Source organism: Habropoda laboriosa, unplaced genomic scaffold, assembly GCF_001263275.1.
Source record: "Habropoda laboriosa isolate 0110345459 unplaced genomic scaffold, ASM126327v1 scaffold291, whole genome shotgun sequence".
In the NCBI taxonomy this organism is placed as follows: domain Eukaryota; kingdom Metazoa; phylum Arthropoda; class Insecta; order Hymenoptera; family Apidae; genus Habropoda; species Habropoda laboriosa.
Genome location: NW_017100515.1, coordinates 426,371 through 439,304, shown reverse-complemented (window position 1 = coordinate 439,304; position 12,934 = coordinate 426,371). Strand labels below are relative to the sequence as shown.

The following is a 12,934-nucleotide window of genomic DNA, read 5'->3' as shown; positions in this document are numbered from 1 at the left end:
AGTTATTGGTAAGTTTAAGTTTTAATGGATATAAATGTATTTCTTTATTTAAGTTTTGTAAGTGATCTAAAATTTGTAGAGTGGTACTGGAAATGTGTTATAAAAAGTTATGTACAAAAGATTGCAGCTATTTGTGCTGGTTGTCTTTCAATAGCTGTGGTATGGTCAGAAGTAACATTTTTCAATAAATCTCCTGTCTTATCATTATTTGCACAATTTTTGAATCTAGCAAGAGAAAGTTATGATTATTTTACAATTGAGGTAAGAGTTTATACTTAGATTTTGAATTAGCAAATCAAATTTTTATTTTGATAATTGAAGTATCTTTTCTAGTTACTCTCAATGCTGATAATTGCATACCTTTGTTACTGTGCCTATTCAACCGTTTTGAAAATTCGTGTACTAAATTTATATTATTTAGCACCACATCATCAAACTAATGAATATAGTTTAATATTCAGTGGCATGATGTTGTGTCGTCTTACACCACCTATGTGTTTAAATTTCCTGGGTCTTATACACATGGATTCACATATTATAAAAACTCACATTTTGGAAACTCATTACACTCAGGTAAATACATATATAATGAACAATTGCCACGTTCTGATGGCAAATTTAATTTATTTTATAATTCATTTATTCAGGTAATGGGGCATATGGATGTTATTTCCATTACATCTGATGGATTTAATGTGTATTTTCCAATGGCTATTTTAGCATTTTGTTTAGCAACGTATTTTAGTCTAGGAAGTAGATTGCTTTCTATGTTAGGTTTCCAACAATTTCTGGATGATGACGAGTTTACAACAGATCTTGTTGAAGAAGGTCAAGAGTTAATAAAGCGAGGTAAGACTTTAATCCAACGTTGCGCTGTAATTAAATGTTACAGAGTTTACATAAATATTATAATCATTTTTAGAAAGACGCAAACGACAAAGAGCAGAAGATTCAATGTGTAGAAGACGTGAGTTTCAAGAAAGATTTAGCAGTTCCACAAGTTCATCTCGTTATAGAGCATCTCGGCAAAGCACAGATACAGGTATTTTTATATAATTTATTTGATAAAAGTAAGATTTATCGTAAAAGTATATCATTTTTTATTTAATTATATTATAGTACGCCCTTTAAAACGAGACGAGTCTGTAGAATCTGCAAGAGCTGGACTATTGCGAGATTTTGATCCCACGGAATATTATATTGGAATGGTATCCGGAGTTAATAGTTACGGTGCAAATAATAGTTATGATGGAGACTATCAAACAGATGATTTTTATGAAGAGCGTATGGACAATGCAAAAGCATGTACTGCGAATACAAATCGCGTAGGACCTCCACCAAGAGGATTATTCGATGATATTTAAATCAAGCTTAGAGTTTAGGTTTTGCTTAGTAACAGATTCATTTGTATTAAAAAATATTCATACTTAAAATATTTACACTATATAAACAGAATTTTTAAAGTACTAAAATTCGAGTTGTGAATATAATAAAATACTACCTTATATAGACAACAATCGTAATGACGTAAAAAAATAAAGTAAAAAAACTGTTTCAATTGTCACAGTGTCAGTTAAAGTATAAATTAAAAGATGTGGTTAAAAGTTTTGTTTTACACACTTTTATTGCACATTGTTGAATTTCAAACAATTAGACAAGTACAGCGTATATATGTATATGTACTAATTTTTTTAACTTTAGAAATTAATTTATTTCATTAAAATTTATACATTTATCTTTTTAACAAATTTTTAGGATTGATAAAACATTAATACAATAATAAAAATATTGTAATTCTATTAACGTAATGTAAAGTGTTAAATTTCATACAGTATTTGATATATTTTGTAACAATGTAAGCAAATAAATAATAATGTAGAGGAAAAAATAGAAATAATACAGGTAGAGTATACAAGTTTGAAAAATTAAGTAAACTTTAAATAGATTTGAAAATTTTTACCGCTATTTCTTTCGATGTTGTATTCCAAGTACCATAATTTCAGTTACATATATTTGTCATATTTCTTATTACTATTGTTCATAAGAATAACAGGCATAGGCAGACAGGTTTAAATTACAATAAAACCAAAGTAAAAAGAGAATAATTTTAAATATTCATGTGTGCTCTTGTATTGCACATGATTAAGATGTAAGTAATTTACTAATATTATTATTATGTAGACTTATACATAAGCTAGTACTTAGAATTATTATTATAATATTCAAATACATTATGACATTGAAAGGAGAATTATATTGTGTGATTCTATGTATGCTATATAATAACGAGAGTTTTTTTTAAAAGGGAACTTTTAATGAAGATTCAGCAAACGTTATACATATATAAACGTTAATTTAAAGTTTCTTTATTATTATCAGTTACATGTATATTGTTAAATAGAATTTATTTTCTATTGTAAAGTGGACAAAGGGAGATAGAGTTAAAAAAAAAGAAATAACGTTTTCTCAAATTATTATGCAAAATGAAATATGTATATCAATTTTATTGCAAATATTTCATACAGGTATGGAAACAATGAGGAAAATATTGTGTGTCTAACATATACGTGCAATAATAATGGTATCTGCTAATAAATATTTAATGTATTAATAAGAAATAACAGATCTCAATAACCTTATTTTAGCGTTTGTTTAATTGCATTTCTTTGTAATCTTCCATTGAAGGTATGCAAAGAGTGCTAAAAAAATATATTTTAAATGCCTTTAATAAAATCGCACAATTATAATATTCTAACTCAATGTAAATATACTCTATATAATTATATAAAAACGAGAAAAAATGTTAATAAATTTGAGGACACATTAACAAAGTTTAATAAATTATTAGAACATTTATGATAAGTAACAGAACAATTAATGAAAAAAAATATGAACAGACTTTATGACAAATTTGTTACTTGAAAATTTCATGTGAAAACTTCTTAAAAATTTCATATGAAAAGAATTAAATATCTTTCAAGTCTGTTTTGACTATCAGTTTCCGAGGTAAGTAACAATAAACACAGAATATAATATGTTTAAAAATTTTTTTTATCTTTTTTCTAACTCATGTTCATAATGACTGTATATATTAAGTGAAATAAACTATATAAAATGTGATTGTTGCTAAAATAAAGAAAGAAAGAGTATAGGCAATCACTATTTTTACTATTTTTACGTGTTCTGATTGTGAAATACGATTTTTTCCGTGCCTATATCTAGAATTTCCTAATTCTGGCATTAACAGTAGAGGTTCCAACAATAACAAGCTGGACCTATTCGCGCGATGTTCGATCACATCATCTTGTTTGAGACTATGTGAACGAAAATCATTACGGTAATTCATCCAGTTTTGTAGATCAGTATCATAACCAATGTGTTTTATGGAGCTCAAAATGTTATTGTGATTCATGCGAAACGCTGTAGGTAAAATACCACTATTTGATATTCTTGTATAAAAGTTACTTGCATAACGATGATATAACTCTGTATTTCCTACTTTCTTTGTATCACTACTTGTGAGAAGAACATTTGGCTTCAGTGTTTCTTTTAAATCAAATATATCACGCGGTGAACCGTATGAATAGAATATACTAGATGCATTAGTTTTTAAGTAATTATGAACTAATAAGCAATGCTGAACATTGTCGTATTGCAAAAATAGTGTATTGTCACGTTTACCATCGTCTGAGCAATATCTAAAGCATAAAATATCGTTTTGTTGAAACAAATGAACTTCTCTCGCACGTAGTGGTTTTTTTGCATATATTAAATGATCAGAATATACTGGACTGCCTTGTAAATTGGCACATTGCTTACAAATTTTATGTCGAGGAAGATAAAGTGTATTTATCAAAGTCTTTGCCGTTGTAGGGCTATACTTTTCATAGTAATCCATAATATCACATTCAAGAGCATTGACCTCTTCATAAACATGATCTACTTTTGACGAGTATTTTATAATTTCATTACTTTCTTCCGTATTCTGTTTCGTACTAGTTCCATCAGCCATGTCACTCTTAAATTTATTAAAAGGTTTACACAAATATTTTAAAGATTCCGTTTTATATGTAAGTTGTTTTGATTTATGAAGTTCACTGTCGGATATCATGGACAATTCCGTAGTATCTGATATAGTTTCAATTGTTTCTAAATTGCTAATAATAGTAGGAGATGCATAATCATGTTTAATATCTTTCTCATTTCTGTTTTCTTTAAGTTCTTGAATTGAGAAGAAAGCATCACTGGTTGATATCATGTCAGCATTTATAAATTTGCACGGTGGCATACTGGTTTTATCTATGTGCGGAATACCAAATGCGTGTGTCTCCGTGCTTGGTGTTTCTATAGCTGTGTTAAATATGTGCCATTTGTCATCGTGATCTTTATCTCTAATACTACGTTCTTTTTCTAATCGCAAATGTTCTAAGTGTAATTGGCGGTGGTGAACACACGCAAAATTGTATCAATTTGTTCTTTCAGTCTCCTCAGAACGTAACTCCCGTTTGATTTTATGTAAGTCGTAAAGAACCTAAAGACAAAGATATAGTATAGTAATGTTTAATTATACAATTGAACTGTTGTTTAGCCGATACTAATAACATGGATACAAACCTCTAGTATAGAAGAAGCGCTCCAAGCTTGTGTTCTACAACTATCTTTGCAATATTCTCCACCTTTATTAGTAAGTTCAGGAAGACCTCTCCAATGATTCGTCGATGCTTCTATGAAATGTCGAGAAATAATGACTTCGGTTGATTCGATCGTGCGGTGTAATTCTTCTTTTCCTCCAACCAAGGGAGCAAAATACAAACGAGCTCGAAGGAAATATCCCATGGGCCAAACCCATTCCTATGAAATATTATAAAGTAACATTACTTTCCTTTTAGGCACATTTTATACTAAATGAACATATTAAAAACTATTACTTACAGGTCCTTGATGATAATTCCAACCATGAGCTAACTTAGTATCTCCACTGTCATTAGAATTATCATAATATCCATTGTATGCCCAATCAGCAGGATCTAATGTTTTCATTCCAAGTGGTCCTAGTAAAATGTCTTCTGCTTTCTTTAATGCCATCCATGCATGTTCAGGATTAAACAATTCTGGTGCCTTCCGAAATAATTATATTTCAATATCACGTTGTTCTAAATGGATATACTACGTTCGAAAAATAAAGTATAACAATAGAATACTCACAACAACCATTGCAATTGGAAAATTAGGTCGCAGTTGATAATCAGCCCATGCTTGCGTTGCTCCATGACTATCTTTAAAAATTCCACGACGGTGAATAAGTTCTGGCTTTAATTCTTCCTCTGATGGTGTTTCGTCGATGTAAAAGTATTTCTCAAAATTTAATGAAATCTTATCTGCCCATTGTTTATAACTCCATGTTACAACAGATCCTACAATAAATGTTAAATGCAGAGAAAAAGAAATGAAAATAAATAAAAAAAACTCTGAAAATTATCTTACCATCACGGTTTTTTCTTTGCACGCTACCATAAGGGAAAAGATTTTGCTTGTACAACTCAGCCAAAAAGCTAAGGATACTCTTGCTGAGTCCTACTATTTCTACAGCTGAACCATCCCTTGGAGTAGCAGGTTTTCCTTTATTACCAGCCTTTTCAGAGGATCCCATTTTGTCCATCCATGTGCCACAATTTGCATCATTTCCACCAAATATAAATCCTGTCTCTGGATGTACTCCAATTTGATTGTTAAAACCACGATCAGTCATATGTTCATCAATTTGTCTTCCAGCATTTCTTTCTCTAAAGCAAAGTCCTTGAAAATGTACTAGGAGAGCTTCTTGAATAACATCGTGGAGTGGTTGTTCCTGAAATATTTTTATAAAACATAATATATATGATACATATGTTGATTTGTGTAACTTATTTCGAACAAACGCCTCGTATATACCACTTGTCCTGCGGGTAATGGTGGAGAATCATCGGTTGGAAACAATCTTGAAACTTTGTCTGTTAAAATTTTTAAACCATTGGGTACTTCTTGTATATAACATTGAATTGTATACAACCACCACCACGAAGCATCTCGACAATTGTATCTGAAAAACATAAAATGTAATCAATACAATAATAATTAGCAATTAAAATATATAAGAATTTATTTTTCACCTAGCATTTTTTCCTTTATCAAGTAAATTTGGTATAAGGCCATGTCGTAAAGTTCCAGCATAAGCAAGAATAATAAATCGTGCTTCGGTGTATCTTCCTGTTAGTACAAGTAGTCCTCTTAAAGCAATGAACGTGTCTCTTCCCCAGTTCCTCATATAACCTGTTGTAAAATGTGGTAAACCAGCAGACAGTGTCATACATATTTGTTCACTTTCACCATTGTATTGTTTGATTTTTGGTTTAGGAACGTCTATATTTGGAGACAAATCTGGTAATGGTGCTGATCTCACCGTTCCTCCCATTTGTATTGAAATCAGAGATAGAATCTTGATGAAAGTGGAACCATCGTTTACGAAGCTGATAAATCATAATGAATTATTAAACATAAAAATTTAATGAAGATATAGAAAGCATAGATACATATATAATGTAAACTACCTTGACATTAAACTATAACATTGCTCAAGTAGAATCATATAAACGTTTACAACTATAACGTCGAAATAGCTAGGCACTAAATAGCGAGGTATTAATTTAAATGGTTCAATAGCTTCTTCAAGCCATTCTCCAAGTGCTCTAGTTCCATCATCTTCTTTTAGTCTTTGCCAGGTATAATCTATACATTTTTTTAAATTATTATATTTCATTAATTATGTGTTATTTATCAACAAACAATGGATTAGATTTAGTATTCACATTAGTACTTACCTATTAGCCAATTACCCTGCCTGAGATTAGTACACATTGGATGACCAAGATCATTATTGGGGCGAATATCCGCTAACAAAGAAATGATGCCTAAAAATAAAAGTATATACAAAGTATTATATAAATTAATATAAGAAATGCATGTGAAATGTATTTACTTCACCTTGCAATCCTGCATAGACCAGAGGTCCGTAACCAGGAATATCGTACACTCCAAATCTATTGGAAGTTTCATCACGTTCTTCCTGATCGCATCGATATAAGGCCTTATTTAAATCTACTAAATCCATACGGGAAGCAATAACACGTATATCTGAACTTTTCTGTGATGTGATTACTGAAATAGTATTATGAAGTTTTGCAAGAGCAGGTTTTATGTTAGCATGAAGAGATACTCTGAAATTAAATACATCGATATTCACATCACTGATATACATTTATGAACATATTTTGCATAAAGAATGTAAATGAATAGTACCGAATAGCAACAACAGAACCTGGTTGAAAATTTACAAAATTAAGCTGAGTTATTTTAGGATCACCAGAATCAACTTTCTCCAATATGTCTGAGTCACAAATTTGTATATGTTCTTGAAGATTTATAATATATTCTGATAGACCATTTATATAATTTTCTTCTTGTTCATATTTTTCGGGATAATGGAATGGCGATGTACCATTTCTAAAATCAATAATTCAATAAAATACCAAGTACATAATAATAACAACGTATAAAGAAATTAAATTATTAATTTAGTTCCTTACTTTACTCCTACATGAGATAAGGATGCTTCTAAAATAATTTCTTCCATCACACCTTCTATTCGTAATGGTTTCACGTGTCTTTTCAAATCATTAGCATTGGGATCAGGATGTTTGAAAGCCGTAAAAGCAACTAAAATTACACTATCGTGAGTTATCGGAGAGTGCCTTGTTACAGCTACTATATCACTGTCTATTTGGTCGACAAATACCTGTAATTTCAACAAATGGTATTTAAGAAATTTATAAAAGGAAAATAACTATGCTTTATATAATATGTATTATGATACTATACTTGGGAAAACTTTTGTTGTCCAAGGGTATAATGTAAATCATTTAATGCTTTCTTTGCCGCAATTATGCCAGTTTTAAAACCTACAAGTTTGACACCATCTACCAAACATTCATCATCTGTCCAAGCTAAATATTTACTATAATTGAAATATTTTTAATAAAACCAAATTTACATGATGAGGAACTAGTTCATCATATCCACGATTGCTGCCACTAGCACACGCTGCCATTGATACAAGAGCTGCACTTGGAAGTAAATCAAATACGCTACGTTTTTCCACAGGACTGGGATTATCATGAGTTAAGTCTAAGAAAAGAGCATGTGCTATGCTTGGTACTAAAGGCCGTTTACGTGGTTGCAAGAATGCACCGACTGGTTCGCCTCCGTATCGGTATACTAGTCGACCTTCTTCATGACTATCCCATGCAGACATAGCTTCTATTTAAAAAAATAAGGAATTAATAACATTTAATAATGATTTACATATTTCGTAAAGTTTAATAACTTAAGGTAAACCTATAATACCTCGAATTAAAGAAGTGATACCAAGTCGATTAACAAATATATTATCTTTTTGATCAGAGTTTGTAAATAATTCAGCAACAACGTATAAATCTGGACGGACTTGACGGGCAACATCAAGCATATACTGAAAAATTTGAGAATGCGAGAATAAAAATTTGAATTTACACATGAGATCAATTTAACAAATAAATATACCTCTGCTACTGGAATAGGTGTTGAATGACAATTGTCTAGACGAATACCGTCAAAAATTTTAGCTGTTTGTTCAACATAGGTAGTCATATGCTGCCATAGAAAGGGACAATCTTCTGGCTTATCACCATATCTGTAACAAATATGGTATATGATAACTTCTAATTATTTTATAAGATGATGCTAACATTTTACAGACAGTTGTATTACCTTAATTTGACACTATCACCCCAAGCAATTAGTTCTCGTCTTATGTAAACATTAGAATCAGGATCTGCAAAATTTTTTAAAGGATCACCATTCATCACCCATCCATTATGAGCCATAAGATAACATCCTGCATCTGAGTACATTGTTGCTTCTCTTTCAGCCAATGTTTGAGGCGCTCCATAATCGGTAAAATACCTGAAAATAATTTTTCTTATATTACGATAATAGTATAATATATTTGAAAATAATTTCTATATGAATAATACAACTAAAATAATGCATTTACACAAGAGCTGTGTACCTTGGAACAAGTGGATTTCTTTCGCTTATTTCTTTCAATTTTGGTCCATCAGATTGTACTCTAAAATATCTTATACCAGCAATTGTATTCTCAACTGCAGCATTTAAATGATTTTGAACTTCGTTAATGATTACGTTATTTAGTTCTTGTAATTTCTTTCTTAAATCTTCGGCACAACGTTTCAAACGAGTTTCTTCATCAAAACAATCAGCTCTGTAATAAGAAAGTAACAGAAAATATAAAGTAAGTAAAATTCTTTCTAAAGTAATATGAAAATTATTTTACACTTCAGTTGTTGTGTAACTTACCTATATACATTATATTTTTGTAAAGCAAGTTGCATATTTATAGTTGCTTTTAATCTACGGAATTTCGAATCTTGTATTATTTTAATATCTTCCAATATTGGTTCAATAGAGTCTTGAGGCATTTGATTTCGTGCTAAATTCAAGAATTCAGCAATGGTTTCATTGATGTCTATAATGTATAATTCGTGTATTTTCACAAGCGGCAGAAAATATGTATGCAGTGCATGGCGAATTGACTGAAATTGAACAATTAATAAGCACACATAATAAATCACAATTATTATTAAATACTAGTGAATGGATATTTTCTCTTACATTTAAATGTTCTTCGGTTTCAACTATCAAGGGAATACCTTTAAATTCCCATTCTCCAGCTGCTACTTGGACTGTCAATTCGAATAGTGCAGCATCCAAAATATATGCAGGACGTAAATGAGGACTATTTAAACAATTATATGTACATTCTGGATGGGATACTAAAAAAGGACTTTCATTTGCTGTATGATTTAAAACAATATCACACATGCTCAACATCTGAAATATCCAATATTTATAAGAAAACTAGTACTTTAACAAATTAAATTGTAAATTACATAAAATTATATTACTTACATTCCATTCATTACGAATTTTATTAATCAGTCCTTCAACATCATCATATGTAATTGGTTTATTATCATTATCAAAGGAAGGATTCAATTTCAATTGATCACTAAGACTATAAGATGACTTAGAATATCCCAATTCCTAAAACATGAATCATATAATTATTGTAATAAACATTTATATATATCAAATTATTGAAAACATTATTGTCCAATAAATTGAATATATAACCTGAATGGGTGTAAAGTGAATCACATTATATCCAGAATTTTTAGCTACTAGTAGCTTATCTTCCCAAGTAGAAAAAGGTCCTAAACATTTTGCCAGAACAGTTTGACACTGAATACAATCTAATGGTAGATCATTTTCATGTTCTCCTACTTTAAGTTCTGGATCCACCAATAGATATCCAGAGGCAATAGGTTTTAAACTTTCAGAACTAAAAAATTTAATATATGTATGTACAGGGTGAGTCTCCTAACATGACGACCTCAAATAACTCATAAGGTATTCGTTGTACGAAAAAATGTTTCAAACAAAAGTTGCATGGTATCTAGGGGGACATACAGTGCTCTAATCTGTTTTTTATTACCTTGCTTTTTTATTGAGATATTAGGGTCACCTTCAGTTTTTTAAATGGAATGTCTAATATTTTTTTTCGATTTCGGATAAATCGTCAAATTTTGCGTAAAAAAGTATTATTACAAAGTGGGACTTAAAACGAATAATTACTGAGATATCTTCAAATTAATAATCTTCTATTAGGAAATACGCTCAGCCAACGTGATTCTTAGCACGACTTTGTTTACTTGTTTTATAAATATCTCAGTAATTATTCATTTGAAGTCCCACTTTGTGTAATACTTTTTTACGCAAAATTTGAGGGTTTATCCGAATTCGAAAAAAAATATTAGACATTCCATTTAAAAAACTGAAGGTGACCCTAATATCTCAATAAAAAAGCAAGGTAATAAAAAACAGATTAGAGCACTGTATGTCCCCCTAGATACCATGCAACTTTTGTTTGAAACATTTTTTCGTACAACGAATACCTTACGAGTTATTTGAGGTCGTCATGTTAGGAGACTCACCCTGTATATTCAATATACATATATACAATTGTAGACTGATTTTTCATATTTAATACTTACTTAGGATCTGTGAGATAGTAATGGAATGAACCAGCCAAAGATAGGCATATATTAGCTGTTTCATTATTCCATTCTAATGGATAATATGTGTGTCTTTCAAATTTTTGATTTCCTCCTAAAGGATAATTTATAAACAGATCAAGTACTTTCCCAAGAAGAGAAGCACCTAAGCGAAATTCTACTCTCCATCCTGTGGAGAATGATTATAATGTTAAAGATTGCTTAAATTTGTTTATATCGAAGTTATAAAGTAAGACTCACATACCTTTTTTTAATCTGTATAATATACCGTCGAGATGTTCCCCTCTGTTTAGAGTTAGGACTCTTATTTGTTCAAACTCGTGGCTTTCACTTGAGGACATATGTTCTGACATGTTTTCAACCACTGCCTAGAAACACAAATACCCATTTTATAATATATTATCACCAAATGTTATGGAATTTCCTTATTATTTTAACATTCACAATTTCTATTACTTTACACATGTTAACACACATTATTTTAAATTTCTTATAAACACTTATTCTAGTTTTTAAACTCAGAAATCACAAGAAATAAATTATACATATTAAACAATTAAAAATGCGTTTCTGATAAATATTTATAAATATACAGAAACAATAAAATTGTTAAATAAAAAATAACTTTTAAATTAATAAAGAGTTTACTAACTAAGTGTGTATATAATAATTGAAGGAAGTAAATTCTCTCAGGAGACCAGTACTTACACGTGAAACGTGGTAAATGGATAAATACTTAGCCCACAATCCCTTAATATAAGTTATCAACACAATGCAGCTAGCCAGTGTGCAAAAAGCATGATATTAGATTACAAAGTTATGCTGCATGAACATGCATAAAGCCCAGAGATATTCTCATTCTACATGCTTGGATTACCTCTTTGTAATAATATAAACATGGAGCAGACTTTGTACCATATAACATCAATTGTGTATTTATATTACTATTTTCTATGTATCTACTACTACATTTCTAACAAATTTAACAGAGATATTATTTGCAATAATTCAACAGTATTCTAACATTGAAATATTAGCCTGGAATGTAAATCAGTTTTGATATAATTAACATTATAATTTTATATGTATGCACATTTGTAGTATTTTAAATGTAAGTACCTTCTTTAATTAGATTGTTATATTTATATTAACTGAATGTTATGAAAACATTACAAAAATACATTATCAATGACAATGAATGAATTAAAATATTCTTATCACTCTAAAGATATAAATGCAGAAGGTTATTGAGATAAATCATCATCATATTTGAACTTACATAATAATAAAGACATTTTAAATAGCGGCATTTGCAAAGATGTTGAAAGATGGTCTTAAGTTTCCTTATTAATGTCCTTGTCGCATCACAAAAAAAATTACTTATTGCAAGTACAGAACCCATTTTCAAAATAAATCTGAAACTAGTAGCTGAAACTACTTGTTATTAAATGTAATAACTTCTTTCAATTAGTTTTATGTTATCATAGCATTTATGTTATTTATATTGTTCTTATTTAAACAAAGGCCATTTTTGTATTACCTATAACAAATAAAAAAAAATTTTAACAAATTATTCTTAATACAATCAAAAATAGAATTTGTTTTATGTAAATTAAGAATGGGTATAAATTAAACATATTAATTACATTCAGTATTTTATGTATTGTATTAAAAAAAAATAATATATTAAAAAGTTTGTTTTATTT

General features: G+C 29.5%; 2 protein-coding genes across 2 annotated transcripts in view; one reads left to right on the top strand and one right to left on the bottom strand.

Moving 5' to 3' along the window:
* The window catches only part of LOC108576352 (LMBR1 domain-containing protein 2 homolog), a 2,698-nt gene extending 1,334 nt beyond the window's left edge, over positions 1–1,364 (top strand). The window contains exons 6-10 of the mRNA XM_017939324.1: positions 80–261; positions 334–573; positions 648–849; positions 923–1,042; positions 1,120–1,364. Coding sequence (XP_017794813.1) covers positions 80–261; positions 334–573; positions 648–849; positions 923–1,042; positions 1,120–1,364 — 989 coding nt within the window. The remainder of the gene's footprint in view (positions 1–79; positions 262–333; positions 574–647; positions 850–922; positions 1,043–1,119) is intronic.
* A 1,727-nt stretch (positions 1,365–3,091) lies between these two features.
* On the bottom strand, positions 3,092–12,672 carry LOC108576386 (glycogen debranching enzyme). Its single transcript, XM_017939361.1, is given in 25 exon segments — positions 3,092–4,531; positions 4,615–4,851; positions 4,933–5,118; positions 5,206–5,414; positions 5,485–5,848; positions 5,932–6,079; positions 6,150–6,506; positions 6,588–6,765; positions 6,858–6,947; positions 7,021–7,253; positions 7,336–7,539; positions 7,623–7,831; positions 7,915–8,073; positions 8,075–8,352; positions 8,440–8,563; positions 8,635–8,764; positions 8,842–9,036; positions 9,143–9,355; positions 9,451–9,686; positions 9,766–9,984; positions 10,063–10,197; positions 10,288–10,495; positions 11,208–11,397; positions 11,473–11,596; positions 12,508–12,672. Coding segments are annotated over 25 exon segments (6,189 nt in total). The 5' UTR covers positions 12,631–12,672.
* Positions 12,673–12,934: the final 262 nt, after the last annotated feature.